General features: G+C 39.8%; 1 protein-coding gene across 2 annotated transcripts in view; it reads right to left on the bottom strand.

The window, feature by feature from the left end:
* Positions 1-14,216, bottom strand: part of NCKAP1 (NCK associated protein 1) — a gene marked incomplete at its 5' end in the record, with an annotated part of 61,611 nt that extends 47,395 nt beyond the window's left edge. The window contains 3 exons of one of the 2 annotated variants that reach the window (XM_082001542.1): positions 1,682-1,792; positions 2,917-2,934; positions 14,109-14,216. In XM_082001542.1, the coding sequence (XP_081857668.1) occupies positions 1,682-1,792; positions 2,917-2,934; positions 14,109-14,216 (237 nt within the window). The remainder of the gene's footprint in view (positions 1-1,681; positions 1,793-2,916; positions 2,935-14,108) is intronic. The other variant, XM_082001543.1, reaches the window with a different exon arrangement.
* Positions 14,217-17,890: the final 3,674 nt, after the last annotated feature.

Genomic DNA, 17,890 nt, shown 5'->3' with positions numbered 1-17,890 from the left:
GTATCTGTTATGAGTAAAGGTTTCTTTTGGGAGATAAAACACTCTACAGGAAAACATCTGTAAATAACTAAGACAACAAACTGTTGTCGGCTCCGACCGCAGGGAGGGAAATCCCAGCTGCCCATTGCTAGAACTCAAAATCCCTACTTTAAACTGTGCGCACACATAAAAAGGGTAGGCTTTTGATAATTGCGCTTAGTAAACACAGGCCTGGCCGGCTCATGGTAGATAAACACAAGGCAATGACAAAACATTATGAGTTGTGCTATTTTAGAAACTGTGATTGTCAAAATATATCAAGTTAACTTTGATCTCTCCCCATAAACTTCACAGTACCAAATCCTTAAATAGCTGTCATTAGTTAAGCTCCAAATTCAGTCAACAACAGGAAGACTTAGAAAGCATACATGCAACTGCATTAAACAAATTCTGTGTACATTATCTTTTACTTTCAATAGCAGATCTGCCTCTGAAGTTTAGAGAATACAGAAGCATTTACCAAACATGGTTTAAAGGGTTTATTATTTTTACATAAATTTGGTAAAGAATGTCATATTTATTAATACTGCAATCAAATTCAATATAAAGATGAGCACTATTAAACAGTACAAAACATGTACAAGTTTTAAAGTGAGAAAGCACACTGTTACCAAAATAGTTTCCTCTATAAAGGAAAGTGTTTCTGATTTCTTTTTCCACTGGTATTACTGGAGACATTACATAGAAATTCTAGATGGCATTGTAAAAGAAACTAGTTATTCCCACTGCTATTGCCACTCCCATTCTGCAGAAATCTGAATGCTTAAAGTAAGCCTAAACCTCTCAAGCACACATGCAAGCAGTTGCATGCAGGGAACATGCAAACCCAACACCTACCTCCACTTTCCATCTTCGGAAAGAAATACAAGCAGGTAAAACAAAACTCTCTCCCTTGACTTTCAAATTAAAACAGAGAAACAAGTATATATCACCTGCCAAAAAGCCTACCTGTAATCTAATAATCTTAATTATCTCTACAAGGCTACAAAGTCAAATTCAGCAATACTGGATCACTCAGAAGCGTGAAAAATAATTTCCTACCACAACTGAACTCACTACATCTGAAGCAGAAACAATTATATCTCCTTGGGATCTGTATTATTGTACTTCACAAGGTTTGTCCTTACATACTAAAGCATTCTTTATTCCCACAGGGACTGACCCCACAGGCAAAGGCACCTGTAAGGTACGAGCACCTGTAAAGCACAAACGTTTTCCCACTTTGCAATCATGTGCCTTTTATTGATCTGCTGGTCAGGTCCCATCACAAATAAAGTCATGCAACTTCCATCTTCTGCAATCCTTCTGGTCACCAAGAATTTCTGCTTTCAAAGTAAGGCATGATTTTTTCAAGGATTATTTCCCATTGACAATTCTTTGAAATGGAACAGAAGCAAGCAGGCAAGAGGAAACCAGAAAGTGTCCTACCCTAACAAAACCAATCCAGAATTACAGTATAATATTCACTCTTTGGAGGTAGTACTTTCTAAAGTATCCTGTCAGACATTTGAATCAACAACTATACTCCAGCTGCAACTGTCAGCGTCAGATGCTTTGTAAGAACACATAAACCTCACAGATTTGAGCAACAAGTGCTGAAGGGTATTGAGAAAAATACTTATATAGCCATTTAGTTACTTACGTTGTTGTTGCGTGTTTCTACTGCTGGAAACTTCCTGACTATGAATTTGACAGCAGATTCCAGGTTTTTGTCAATAAGATAGGATGGTTTGGCTTTGGGGTCACCACATGCCTATAAAAAAATACAATAAGAAAATGAAGTAAAAACACAATCATCCCTCTGAAACTAAGTGATAGTTGCAAATCTGAAAACAAACTAGAAAGATTCTTTTTTTGTTTTAGTGAGCAGGTGATAAAATGAAAGGCAAAGTGCAGGGACTGTCACAGCTGAAATATGCAATGGGAAACAGTACAGAGATGCTCTTCTACTGAAAAAGATGCATGGAAGTATCAAAGCAGTTAGTGCAGAACAGCAGTGAGGGAAAAAAATCAATCCTAAAAGGAGGGAAAAAAAAAAAGGTTTCCTTTTAATGCTATTCCTGGTTTGAGGTAGTGTTGTATTCATCTGGAGTTAATAAACTGTTAGAAAATTCAAACATGTCATCATCTGTGGAGGACAGTGCTGGGCACATTAAATGATTAAACTATCCTTTGTGAAACAAAACTAAAAGCCCCACCACCAATCTGCGTTTAATTTTTCTTTAATTTGTTAATTGCAAGACAATTTTCCATCCCACAATAAAACCACCAGTATGCCTAAAATATCCTATTTCCTTAGATTAAGAACTCATTTTCTTTACTCCTAGAGTAGCATTGGCTGTGCTTTAAAAGCAGCAATCAAGAAATTTCATTAAATTTTGATTTGAACAGAAGTCACAGCTAAGTACTAAGTCTCTTAAATAACTTACATAGACACATCAGAAGAACAGTTTTTGTGGACAAACGACTGACGGAAGTACCTACTTTTGCCAGCTACAGTGCATGCTGTCAGACACAACTACTTCAACTACTCTGACTAGCAAGCCATGCTATACCATTTGGTTTTGAGAAAGGTACTGAAAGCAGCATTATCGACATGACAAAATTCGTGCTCAAATTGTATTTTCTCTCAAATATTCATTTAGTTTTATAGTCCTCATAGGGATTTGCAAAGGAGTTTTGTGTCTCATGCAAAACTAAATTACATGCTAGGCATTTCTACACAACATAGTGAACTTGAATGACAGCTCATTCAAAAACTTTTCCACATTGATTTCTATGACCGCGTTGTGGACTGTAGAGACAGAAGTCATGAAGTATGAGACCGATTCTGAAAGCGGGCAAGCGGGCAAAGGGAAGGTGAAAAGCTTTGCAAACCTTCCAAACTTGTCCTTGCTGGGAAAGCAGTGTAATAAAAAGAGAGAAAAATTACATATAAACAAATTGATCTTAAATTCTAAAATATGTTACATTTATGTGAACTAATACACTATTACCTACATCCAAGAGAACATTATGACCATCTGTTACTCTAAGCAGCATACTTTCTACTGGATCGTGATTATTCTAATACTCACAACTTTACATGTACTTATTAGAATTTTACTATTGTGCAAAGTGCTGCGTATATGCCGAGATATGTAACTTCTAATAGTATTTCCAAACTAATACTAGGTAGGAAGAGAAATACAAACATGACATGCAACTACAGGGGGAAAAAAGGAGAGAAACTCAGTGAAGTTTTACATACCTGAAAAAGAAACGGTAGCCAAGAAAAAAAAAAACAAAAACAAAAAACACAAGAGTCATTATTTTAAGTTTCTAAAACTCCTACCAGCAGTACATGACCATCACCATGTATGCTAACATACTACTCTAATACCAGAACTCTCACATTTGCTAATTTTTCCACAAAACACTGATTTGTTTAAAAATATCATATCTACAATACAAGAGGAATTCATAATGAAAGTAAATTCAGCAACATCCACAGTATCAGTTAGATATTAAATAGTTGCTCTGATATTCTTATGGCAGCAAGCAACACATGCCACAGAAGGTCTGTTCTGTAGACACTTTAAGGTCTTTACACAATTTCAAAAGTAAAAATTATACTGTAAATAGGAATAAAAAAAATAAACAATGTGTACTTCAAATTTATGAAGTCTTAATTAACTAGATGTCATGGGTTTGTCAGAATCTGAGTCAGATTATTTCAATTTGCTGTCCTTGCCACACATTATATAACTTTCTCTACTAAAAGAAGGATTACAAACTAAGAAAACAGCTTAATAGACAACATATATTTGTGGCCTGTTTAAATTCCAATATGGTTGCTGTTACATAGGAGACAAGAAATCTGCCACTGTTTACTTCCTAATTTTTTCAGTCTGAATTCAAACGCTACTTCCACATACACTCCGTATTTTTCCTAGCAACAGACGTTTTTCCTCCTATAAATCACCTCTCTGAAATATTTACTAAAAATTATGTTCTACCAAGCCCTTATACACAGATCATTTACATGGAAACAGATGTCTGAAAGCACTGACATGCACATCCTCGCGTGGCTTCAGGAACGCGATTCCCAGAGATGACGAGTATCCTCAGTCTAAATGGCAATACCCTCAATATATCTGAATATGCAAGAGCGAGCTTTGCTCCTTCCCATTGTTTGTTTACTAACATCACACTTAAAGCAGCTCTAATTCCTCCTATTAATAAACTACACAAGATTGATCCATAGATAAGAAAGAAAACTGCTGCAAGATATAAAAGGTTAAAGGTATCCCTCATCCATTTCAAAATTCCAGCTTCTAAAAAGCTGTACAAGCCTACCTACGTGGACTGAATAGAAAGAGGACAGCAGACACCACCAAACGAGTGGGTCATTGCCTTCTCCTTCCCCCTCCCATATTCCACACCAGCTCAGGTCCTTTCTAAGAACTGGTGTAACTCGATTACTAGCTGTTGTTGCATCAATATAGTTTTCATCCATATCGTTACCTGCATTCAGCATCACATGTAAAACACTCTACATAAGCTAAACCTCTCCTAAAAGGGCAAACAGACCTATGAAGCTCAAGCTCACTACGGTTTACTCTAGAAAGCATAAAAGAATGAAAATACAAAGCCCAATCCTAGTACTTTCGCACAAGCCTGAAACTGAGATAAGGCACATAACACAATTTTGCACTGCAGAAAGAATAAAGACATTGAGGGCAATGGTCTGGGATAAGTAAGGTAGCTTTTGCTTTTCATAGTTGTACTAGTCAGTACAAAATCCCCTTGTCAGTACTGTAATAGGCAGAAATATCAAGGTACAACATACAAAGATCACATTGCCGTATACAGCTCTAGCATTCAAATAGAATTTTAAGAATGAGCCAAATGCAGTAGCCCTTTTTCTCAATCATCCTCAGATATCACTTTTCCCCCCTAACTGGGCTACAATAACCTTTCTTCATTTCTTATCTTAAAAAAAACCAAAAACAACAAAACACCAGAATGGCCACATTTTTTGAGCATTAAAAAGATATCCAAGAATTAAAAAATATTCTTACTAGTGCAGCATTCATGGAATACAGCTCTGAAGCTATGGGATTCCAGCTGCTTCAGCCCCAAAATATTACACTGAAAGAATCTCCCAGCAGTCATCTCTAAATTCCTTTGTATATTACTAAACAGCTGTCAAGCAGTTATGCTGAAAAAGATGATGCAAAGCTACCATTAGAGACTAATCTAAGGAATTAAAAAAAATAAATAAATAAAAAGGGCTCGGGCACTGAATTTCTATCAAGTTACAAAGCATTTCTCTCCACAGCACTTTAGAATGGTATCCTGCTACAATAAGCTCTCAACTAAGTGAACCGATTTTCCTGATCTGATTCTGTGCATCATTCGACTCTTAACAAGAACAATATGATTTCTACAGCTGAGAGATTCATTTTTCGGAATACTCATTTGCTATCATACGCACAAGCCATCAAACTTCAGAGAGATCAGACTACATGCACTGTTTAGACAGGTTTTACTATGCCATACGTTTTGTATTAAAGCAGCATTTTCCTACCTACCCTAATAATCTAGATAACTAAATTATTATTATTAAACAAAATTCAGACTCCGTTCTTCACTAGATGCTATTAGATTCTTCTATACTATTTCCACTTCGAAAATGAAGAATACTACATTGCTTCACTTTCTAGGTTGTACTCATTCAGAAGCAGCCAACAAGAAAACGTCCAACAACAAAAATCTGCTTAAGGTCTACATTTAAGATAAGCAGTCTCTAAAGGAGAACAGAGAATCCAGTACAACTGCCTTTGGCTCAGAACACACCAGTATTAAGAGATACAGCAAAGAGACCTTTTGCCCCAACACAGTTATACAGCTATCACTGCAAAAATCAAACACATCTTACTTCCTACTTGGAGGCAGAGGCTGTTGGAGGGGGGAAAAAAAAAAAAATCAACTTCCATCAAGAAAATTACTACATATGTCCAGCTAACGTGAAATGAATAAAGGGAAGTTAATGTTCAGGTACAAGCATTGTCAAAAGTCAGTGCCATGGCACAGTATACAGGATGCAAACTTGCATTTAGAACACCTAAACTTCACTGATGCTTTTTACATAGACCTGCCACTTGCCATTGCTCAAGAACACTGAGAAGTACTACCTGAGTTACGTGGTGTAGGATGATTGATGATGATGGAAATACCTTTTATGTCCTTCTTTTCATTGCTAGGCCCAACATATTCCAAATGATTAGCAGGGCTGTTTCCCAATAAAAGAGAAGCAGGGTCATTTGAATAAAAAATTTCCTATTTTCATCCCCCAAACCTCCCACCTCAGCAGATGATCATAAAACAAGTCATACTTTGCCGCAATTTAAGATGTTTTTATTACTTCAAGAGATCTTGATTTACTGCTAATGCAGACTTGGGATAAAACACTGCTGAGCACAGTTCCACTGGACTGTGACAACACATACCGAAATAATCATAGTCAACAAATCACCTCACCTTCAAGTTTCATTTACAAATGAATCTGCACTACAAAACTCTGTGAATTTAACCAGCAAATTGATGGAATTTCAATGACAGCAAAAAATATGCCATCCCCTGACTTAGTTACTTTCATCAGTAAATGGAGATACACTAAGATTTCTTGTATTAAAAAAATGGGAAAGGCTTCTGTAAAGAAACATTCAGAGACAGGTCCATCATTAACTCTAGATTTCTGTAGAATAAAATGTATTATTTATCCTTTGTTTCTGTCATGCATTTAAAATAATGAGATTTCCAACTGACAATCTATCATTTTCAAAAAGCAAAACTACTGAGAAGGAGAGAAGTGAATAATCAATAGAGAGCTGCTTTGAATGATGAATACGTAAGGAAACGGTTCACACTACATTTGCCTTAACATCTCTGATGAAGGTTACCACAACTGCTTTGCTGTATTTTAGGTTTTGGTCCCAGATAAGCTTTATGAATGAAGCCTCGTCCCTCTTAATACTTACGCAAGCAGACATAAGAATTAGTTGGTCATACGTGGACAAACTATTAGTGTATAGTTAATACTTTTGATGGCTAAAATGTAACTGCCCTACACCAGTACCACTTGGGTAATCTTGTGCCAAGTAAATTACATGACTGATGTTTGCAGTTACATAAATGATACTTGCACAAAAGGTAAACTTGTATTTTGATATGCAATCTACGCCAATAGATTCAACCAGAACTGTACTGTTCCCATGATCCAGCCAGGATCTGGAATCAAAAGAAAGTCTCTAGTTAACTAATTTTTTGGACAGTCTCTGTAGGCCTTGGACATATCCAAAATATGGCTCAAATTTCTGATAAACTTAACAGCTATTGCACTTTTCATGTACAAAGATTCAAAAGTTTGAAAGATAATGCACTTCACTATTAATTATTAATCTTTTCTTTATATTAATAAGAAGGTGTTAAAAGTCAGTCCAATGTTTCCTAGAGCTAAGCAAGATGTTTTCCCCACCATTGTTCATTATTTGCTGTTTCTTGAATCCCACCGTATATACTTTAAATCCTAGTATATCTCTACTCAGAGATCCAAGCCATTAAAATGTAAACTCATGTGAAATCAGAAATGGCTAGAAAGGACCTCAAGAAATTGCTGACCCTACTTTCCTGTTCAAAAGCAAGATCAACTGTATTTACGTTGCTCCTGAGAGATGCCTGCCAAATCTTTCCTTACAGGTCTCCAACAGGTTACATTCAAAAACATTCTCACAGTCTTTTCCAATAGTTAACGACCTTTTTCATTAGGAAGTTCTAAGATCTAAATTGAACTTTTCTCACTACAATTTCATCCATCACCTCTTGATCTCTGTGGCCACACCGAATAGCACAAACTATTCCCCTTCTCTCTACAGCAGTCCTAAATACTTACAAACTTGTATCACTTATTAATGTACTTAAAAAAAAATGTTCCCATTTTCTTAACAGGTAAAATTTTTTGCATCACTGGTCTTTCTTATTATTGTGCTCTGGACTTTCTCCATTTTGTGCACATCTTTCTGGAAAAGTGTGTTGAATTAGATACATTTTGGATGAGTCCCAATGCATGTCATGTAGAGCAAAAGGATTACTTCCTTTGTCTTCAGACTATCTTGCCCACACATTTATAAAACCTCATGTCGCCCCTGATTTTTTTTACAGCAAAACTTAGTTGGCTCATGTTTGCCCTGGCACATCCCTAACCTTTCCCAGCTATTTTCTGCAGACTCCCTGTCTCATTACTTCTCATTTTGTATTTTAAATTTCACTAAGCACAAAATAGCTTACAATTGTGCTTGCTCAGCCACCTCCAAGTTTAGCAGACCATACCTACAATTTGTTAAGTGCAAACTGAATTCCAATTAGGTTCTTCATTATTTCTGTAGCTTCTCCCAGTTTCCTACCTACAAGTTTATTAAGCACACTGTAGTCATCATCTATGTTGTTCATACACAGAGTGACTGGAACAAGAGGTAAGACACACCCCAACAAGACTCTGCTGAACTGCAGTCTGATAATGAGATCTTCGTAACCATTCCCTAATATAGTTATCCATCTGCTTTCATCATTACAATTTCATCCAGACTGTACTTCCTTAGACTTTGTGAGAACAATCAGATGAGGTAATGTCAGCAGCCTTGCTAAGGTCAACGTGTAAAATTTCTACTAAGTTGTCCATATTAGAGTGACCTGTCACCTCACCAATGAAATACATACACTTGGTTTGACACTATCCATACAGTGATAAATTCACATTGTTCTCGTGTTTGTAGCACCTGTTTAAGTAAGCGATTGCTTCTATTAATCAAATATGGGGAGGTGAAACGCAAAGAAAAGAAATTAAGAGAAGCTTCAGTGCCATAAAACTTTCCCAAAATGTACATTTATAAATTAACACCTTCATAAAAGAACGCAAGGCAATGGGAACGTCCCATCTATTCTGAATCTAAAACGGGAACTGTTAAAGACTTCTTAGCTGTATCTCGTCTGCACGTGACCTTAAAAATCTCTTGCAAATAAAACTGGATTTGTTTTTGGGTCAACACACAGCAGGCCAAATGAACAGTAGTTGGGGGGACAGGTGATCAGTATCTATAAACAGAGAAACAACGCAAGGTAATTCTAGACACATACACTTGATGCAAAAGGATAAATCCACCTGGTTTTCTCCCTCTGTGCTTTAGAAGATATCATGGGATATTTTTATAATGTATTCAAAAGTCTTATTGTTTCCTTACAAAATTAGTTGCTTTTCTGAGTTTAAAAAAAAAAAAAAAGTGACATGGTATTATCAGTTTGTGTTTGCTTCCTGAGCAAAGGAATTTTTTAATTTTTTTGGTTTTTTTTTAATTGCCAGCACTGACTGTGAGTTTACTTGGGGATTCCTCCTCTTATCAGCAAGACAGTATTCTGAGCCATTCCTCCAAGATCACAGACGCAGACAAACATATACTGTCATATTAACCTTTAAGAACTGCTGACATCTATCAAGCACTGGAAGCAATACTGCCCCACCCTAAGACACTTCCTGATGACCCGAAGACATTATCTGTTCTTTCCAATACCAACCTTACAATTCAAAACTAGATTATTTGTGAGCTTTTCCTCTCAGCTCAAAGCTCTGCGCTCCAGCACAGAGCTCAGCGTCAAAAGGGTGATCTAATCCTACAGGCTTCCAAACTTCAGAGCTCTGCAGACTGGAAACTTCTCCATGTTCTGCCAATCACCTAAAATCTCTCCTACTTTTTCCTGAAGAACTGCTCTAGTGCCTGAGCAAAACACACTACACTTTATCGACTGGTTCTATTAATCAATCAACTGGCTTTTACAACTGTCCCTGCCATGTTTAGACTTGTCAAGTCCTCTCCACTCCAGTTTCAGAGCTTCCGAGATCTTTTTCTTCACTCCAATGTCACAAGCAGCATAAAAGGCTGGTGAAGTAAGATTTGACCTCTGTTCAGCCTTGGCTGATCTGGTCAACTTGTCATCGTTTTACCACAGGAGTCTTGATGCAGTCCTCCTTCTTCCCTCACAGCATATGCCTTCTCTTGCTCTTTTCAAAAAGAGTATGTACTTTAACTGCTGCAGAAGACAAAATAGGGAAGACAGAGAGTACTCAGTCTTTAAAATGGCTAACAAGTAACATCCTCAATACAGGTAAAATCCAATATTCCCACTATTGCATCTTTAAAGAACTAACTGGCAATTACAGCACCTGATGAATGATTTTAAATCTCGCTTCATGCTAAGCTATGTGGTACTCACAATAAGACTGGGACCACATTACCTGGAACAGTAAAGATAAAGTCAGTTAAAGCCCCTGCAAATATTCTGTTCCTTATCTATGACTTCAGTTTGGTTATGCAGTTCATATCTAAGAATTGGTTTAAGATTCTCATTTTTCACATACTATGTAATCATCAGAGTTGTAAAAGTCAGAAGAATTTGTTAATGACATTTTAAGAAAAAATTTTGCACACAGATGTAAAACCTGTACCCTGAAGAGCAACAGAACATTGCTAGCAAAGCAATGAATGCTAAATAACAGACTCATCATGTTTGAATAACATATACGCTAAATAATTAAAAACTTTAACTTTTATCCCTAGCAGTTCTGTTTGAAGTAGCACCGCTTTGACATTTATCAAAATCACGCTCTCTTGATTTGCTCTGGCTAAATCAATCCTTCAGGTACTCTAAGATGAAATATCTTATTGTAAATACTTCCTGGTATCCAGGGGCTTTATAAACAAACAAAAGACAGGCCGACAGAAAACAAGATTATTTCTCTGCCACGACTCTTGAACAATACACTTATTTGACAGTACTGGCAGCATTACACAAAGCTTACCAACACAGTCTCAGTCAGCTCTGAGAGGTAACCACAAAATCCAAGCTTCACCTGAGCCAGGATGGCATGAAAAAAACTCTGCTCTCTTTGATTTAGAGAGGTTTAGTTGTAGGCAAGTAATGGCAAAAGAGTTACATGGGAAAACAATAATACAGTTGCTAGCCTGGATAATTGAGGATAAATTCTTAAAAAATAGAAGGAACAAACCAGGACTGAACCTGCAACAGTAAGATTTCTAAGTTCAGGACTAATACTGGTCCCAGTACACAAGACAGCTGAAAGCAGCGAGCAAACAGTCACCCTTCCGAGTAACAGCAGCAACAAAAAAATCCACATCCATACAGACCAAATGTGAGTTTTGTCTCATGATCCACTATTACCTTAGCTTCCTATTTTCCATCTCACTCTCAGAGGCAAAAACCCATACATTCAGATACTCTATCTTAAAAATAACAAACTTTAAACTATTTCAGAAGACAACAGCAGCACAGAAGGCCAGTAAACAGGAAGCAATGAACAATTAACAGCTATAAGCACAATGACATCAAAACTGAAATTTATGTGGGAAGATGATGAATAAATATCAAGTTTTAACTGCTTTTAACAACTTCTGTAATTTCTTGGGAAGTAAAATGTTCCTGCTTGGTTTCTAACAGTCAAGAAGATTCCTAATCCTTTAAAATCTCTACTCCCTAGACAGCATCTACAGCAATCTGTAAGGCAGCTACAAATACTTCATCTCTCACTTCCTCTTATTAAAAAGAAGTGTTAACCATTTCCTTTAACCGCAATACCACATATTGTGTGGTTATCTCTAGTAACTTGGGTTTCGAGATCATCTTCAATGGAGGAAGCTATGAGAATCTTCAACAGCAGTTTTGGATTCAACTGTTTTCAGAGAAGGGAAAAATAAAATTAAAAAAAAAAAAAAAAGTATTCCAAGCAGCCAACTATGCTGCAGCTGGGCTGAAGAAAGATCCACAATAAAACTCAGTAATCAATCCTGAGACTTCTGTGGCTCACCATCAGCCCCGAACTAGCCAGTTGCCACTGTCAAGCAGTACTGACTGCAGCTTAAGAAAACAACTACTTGAATCACAAATCACTATATGAATACAGAGAGTTGCGTCTGGGACGTCTCCATATTTGCAAAACTGTACATCACACCATAATCAAGCCACTTGGTCCTACCTCCTCTGTCTCTGTATGGAAGACCTACGCAATTTTGGACTCAGTTCATGGCATCTGTTGGAAAAACTGGTGTCACCTCTAGTGCTGAAGCTCCCCTACCGAGTACCTATCCACTTGCATCACTTCACTAACATGAGTAACGGCAGAAGCTACCACCATATGGGCAAACGTGCTCAGGACTCTGCCACCTAAACACACCGACAGAAACATGTCTGTAGGCACTGGGCCACTTAACATGAGTAAGTGTCTCCAAATCACAATGCTGGTAATGAAAATCAGAGTCCATACTCACAATGGTTAAGCCACAGCTGTATGTCAAACAAGGTTTAATTTTTCCTGTCTTATTTCCTGCCTTCTCCCCTCAAATACAGCTATGCTCAGGCAAAATTCCCCTAGATCATTTTTCACCAGGTGTATTTCTCTCAAAGCACAACAAATGCACACACAGATGACTTCCCCATTTTGATGCTTTTCCTCATAAATAGGGAATTTCTGTTTTGTGTTAGAAGTGTGACTATATTGTTACAATTATCAAGCTGAGTAATTTTCCAATGTACAAACTAAAAGGAACTTCACTTCTATTTCAGAAAGATAGGAATTTGCAGTAGTTCAGTTAGGATGCTCTATTTACGTCAGTGAAAATTTGCAGAAATGCTCAAGTGCACATCAACTACTGACATTGCTTTGGATCAACACTGATGCCTGAATACTTCAGTAATTGGATTTTTTTCCTGGAAACAATACCTCAATTAAAATCAGCACTGCGTTTGGTATAGCCAAGTAGCCCTTGCCACGTCTGGAGTACAAGTCTCCTGTATGAGCACAACAATTTGGTAAAACACATCCTTTAGCTCATATCTGTTAGGCAGGATCACTCCTGACAGACACCTGGGTTCAGAAGTCAGAGTGATCAAGTAAGCCCCTAAAACCCTGAAACTCCCTCTGCTATTGCTGCAGCACTGGCCAGCTGAACCCGGCATGTGAATGGTAGAGAAATTTTAACATGCTAAACCTGCAAAGGTATGCTTATTACTCGAATGTAATAATTAATGTTTACTTTTAAATAAAAAAAAAATCTCAGAAATAATTGCCTTCAAAGCAAAGCAAGAAAATCCTAACTAATATCCGTTACTGGAAGTGGATCGAGCAGCCGTATGTAAGGGAAATTAAGCTGGTAGGAATAGATGAAGCACCTAGAGCAGGGGATGGCCATGAACTACGTTCTTCCACAGAGGAAAGCACAAGGATTTCCTCCAGATGAGAGATTAACTACGCGCGGAGACGTAGCCCACCCTTTCCCAAGACCTGCAACTTCCTGCACCGCCTCACCTATACAAACATCGATTTAGTTCACTTCGGGCTGGCGGGGAGCAGTTCTGGCACCCACGACAGCTTCAAACATCTGCTCCATCTCATGCCGGGAGCTGCTAAGCAACCGCACGCCTCGAACTTATTGAAATTAAACTTACTAATTTTACCCCAAACCCTTCCCTTCGGCAGCGACAGGTTTCGCAACTCGGCGTGGGAAAGCCGGGGCTGGGCAGCCCACTCCCGGCTGCCGTGACTCACGCACGGCGGGGCGGGAGCGGCTCCGGTGCCGCGGGGGCCGCGCCGGGCCTAGGCCCCGCGGCGGGGGGCGCCGGGCCTGCGGGCGCCGCGCAGCTCCGGGCTTCCTTCCCTCCCTCCCTCCTGCCAGGTAGCGAGGCGGCGGCCGCCCCGGGACCCCCTGCGGCCGCCACCGCCCCCGGGCCCGCAGGCGGCGCAGCAGCGGGCCGGGCCAGAACGCCTGACGGCGGCGGCGCGGCTCCCGCCGCCTCCCCGCCCTGCCTCTCGGGGCCCGCAGCTAGGCCGCAGCGCGGCCGGCTGAGCCGCAAGCCGCGCGGCGGCGGTGGAACACCGGGCCGGCCGGGGACCTAGTCGAGCGGCGGCGGGGATCGCCCCGGGGCGGTTCCTCCCCCCCGCCTCCCCGCCAGGGCCCCCGCACCTTCTTGATGTTGTAGAGCCGGGTGAGCATGCCGACGCCCCGGTCGTTCAGGATGGTGAGCTTCTCCGCCAGTTTCTGCTGGCTCGGCTGCAGCACCGACCGCGACATCCTGCCCCGCTGCGCTCCGCGCCCCCGGCCCGGGCACCGCCGCTCGCAGCCCCGCCGTGGCGCGGCCGCCGGCCCGGCGCTGCCGCTGCCTCCTCCCGCCGCCGCCGGCCTCGCTCCCCGCTGCCTCCGCTGGGCGTGACTACGGCGGCGCGGCGCAGGTCACGTGTGGCAGCTCTCTGCCGCCCCCTGCGGGCGGGCGGCGGCGCGGCCGGGCTGGGATCCCGCCGGGCTGAGCCGCCGCTCGCCTCGTGGCTACCCGGCGTCCGCCTTCGGGCGGCGAGGGCAGCCCCGCTGCCGCAGCCGCACCGCTGCAAGCCACGGGCCACCACCGCGAGGCTCGCTCGCGTGCGGCGGTGGGTCTTGCTGGTTGGTTTCTTTCCCAGATGTTTTTCACAGAAGACCCGTTAGGCTGTACGTTAGGTAGAGTGCCAAGGTGTGCTTCAAAACCGTGAAGAACGTCTGTTTTTCTTCAAGGTTTGGAACAAAGCCCATTTTTTTCACTTAATCCACTGAAATCAAGAACGGAAGCTCAGAAAAGCATCGCACAGCGTATAGTTACACAACTATCGCCGCCGGTGACCCTGACTTTCTGAGCGCTTCTGTCGGCACCAGAGAACCGCACCCGCGACGGGACCCATCCTGGAGGTGGCACCCAGGGACACCAATTAGATGAGATTGAGATGACTGCTATTTTTCGTTGTTTTTTCTCTTGAAGCCCCGGGAATTACAAGCATATATTTTTAAGGAACAGCAAGGTTTCCATGCCACGAATGCCAAGGAAAGGCTTCCACGAGAGCTCTCTCTTACTGCAACCTCTCACTGAGATGGCGGCACTGCTGAGCGGCCAGCACAACCAGCTGGGATGCGGGGCTCCCGAGTCTAGTTAATGGGAGATAGGTTTAAGAATTAACCTTCTAATCTCTTTTTTTTTTTTTATAAATGGCACCACCACCATCTGTGCCTTTTTTGCATATTAATACTTCTGTTTAATTTTCAGTTTGCATTTTTGCATTAGAAATCAGAATCAGACGATCTCAGTCTTTTGGCAGTTTTAAACTAATAGATTTTACAAAGCATCAAAGTGAATGTGAGAAGTCTAAATGTAATTAAATTGTTACTGACCTCCATCTTCACTTTAGCAGTTACAAGATAATTTATGATTCAGAATGAAACCGGGAAGCAAGAACTTAGAGCTCCAATCTTAAGTCTGCTATTGACTCATTCTTTGGCCATTATCAGATGATTTTCTGCCTCGGCTTTGTGTCCAAGAGTTGGGAATACCTAGCAACAATATTGTAATAATTAATTAGGTTAGACCTGACCTAGAGTCTATGGAAAACATCAGAAACATTCAAATCAGTATTTAAATTTATAAAGCATGAAATGCTGCGTAATTCCAAAGTATTTAATGACTAATATCCATAGTAATATTTTTACATAAAGCATCTTCCTTTTATTATTTTTTTTTTAAAACATCAAATATAATAATTCTAGTTGCAATAAGGAGGTTTCCCATGTAGTTGCACTGCAAATCAGAACAAGTACTATTGCTGAGAGCAATTTTTTGGTTTCTCACCTTCAGCTAAAAGAATAGCAGCCAATTTTTATTTCCATATTCAATTATTTTTCTGCCATATTGGGTCTTCTGGAAGTTTCAAACATTGACAACCAACAGAATTTGTAATTTATATACAGCCCAGCCAGTGGAATAATACCAACATCGTGACAGTTCGTTGGGAATTTTTGTGCATCATATTGAATTACCCACGATCTAATATCCCAATCTCTTTTCCTCCGGAATTAGTGGAAAAACTATGGATTACAATGGGGTCAAAGCACTTGGTTTTGATAAAGTTGGTGCTTATAGGGCCGACTGGAGAACTTTCAAGCTCTCTGTAACTACTAATGTAGTTTTCAGCATGAAAGCACTCACAGTCGCTCTCCACACTGCACAGACAACAGTTTGAGGCACAGAAAGGAAAAGTGACTGACTCTCTCCTTTGTAGTAATGGCAGAGCATGCTGGTTTTTTAACTCCCACACCATTTGTAAGGCTGTTTACAAGAAGCACCTCTGGTTGCTATATTTTTTTAAATGCAAATGATGCTGAGTTAGCTGCATTTCTTGAGAACATACTGAATATCGGAATAGGGAAAGGATCAATATCAGTAAATAAGAACTTCTGATACAAGGAATTTTTACTACCATGCAGCCACACAGACCTAATACTAAATAGATAATCTGCATTATCACTGTAACGTGGTTAGTCACAGACTTTTAACAATATTTTTCTTACATGCAAGCAGATACATTAAAACAGAAAATAATCTCCTCTAAGTAGAACCTGAGAAAGATGAACAGGTATTTTCAAGTATAGAGTGTCCCTTACCACGGGCAAAATGAGGGTTTTTCAGCAAGGGTATCGGCGAGGTGCCAAGGCCTGATTAGGAAAAGAAGGTGTACCATATCTCAGCTCAGAGAAAGACTTGAAAGGAGAGTTCAAAACTCAGTGATAGAGGATGTTACTGCCCACGCAGACACAAGATGCTGCTGATCACATAACTGGCAGCATCTTCCTAATCTGAGTGTCAGGACTGGTGTCAAGTTTGAAACTACAAAGCATGCATTTTTTCCTCTTGCTTTTAAACACTTACTGCTTATTAGAAAGAAATGGAAGATGCTTTGTGTAAAAATATTACTAGAGATATGATTTGTTAATAAATGAGAAAATGTGCACACCTAAGGAAGATACCGTCTAGCCAAAAAGTTAGGTTTCATAGGAACCACATCAAAAAAACTTGGAAACCTTTGCTATATGTGACTGGAAAAGTCACGATAACAGAAAGCAGATGTCACAAAGATCAAACTTAGTTAATGTGAATGCATGTACTTAAACAGTCAACAGTTTTGTCATCACTTTTCATGGCAGCAGGGTAAAGCCCATGTTGTCATACTAGTTTGGCTGCAACTTTATGTAGAAACTGCAGGAATTATGTATAGGTTTTTGACAGGAAGATTTATTGCATATTAGATTATAAAAATGTCTGCATTGTACAGTCTGGGTTCACCAGCCCAGCAGCAAGCATAACAATAATGTGGAAATACAAGCTTTGTTAGTAACAGCATAGCTTTTACAGGTGGGGCAAAATTAAATGCAGGGAAGAATAACACTAACAATTATTTTTATAACATGCAACTACTATTTGCCTGATGACTTATTAATGATTAACATTTCTATGTTTATTTAGCTTTCTATATTTATTCCAGAAGTACGAGTTTTGGGCAAGTTTCAAACAGCACTTTAGATTTGCTTTGAGCTCAGCTCTGGTCCTTTTAAAATCAACCTTCTGTTCACTTCAGGGTTTAATTGTGCTATTCATTATGGGGTTTTCAGACAGTAATGAAAATGTCGTTCGAGGAGCTTCAAAAGAATAATCACCAAGTAGCTGTATATATATCAACTCCACCTGGTGTTCAGTGAAGCAAGTAAATGGTATGTATACTTTTCTAGCACTGCTACTTCAAAACATGTAATGGACAATTTACTCCTCCAGAGTAGACTGTATTGCCACCTAAGTCTGCTACACTTCTAACTTACATTTCTGTAGAAGTTTGTTGGTTTGTTTTTGTTTTTTGTTTTTTTTTCCTTTCCTGTCTGCATTTTTTCCCTTGGTT

Source organism: Phaethon aethereus, assembly GCF_964289735.1.
Source record: "Phaethon aethereus genome assembly, chromosome: 6".
Lineage (NCBI taxonomy): Eukaryota > Metazoa > Chordata > Aves > Phaethontiformes > Phaethontidae > Phaethon > Phaethon aethereus.
This window is presented reverse-complemented; position numbering and strand designations above follow the sequence as displayed.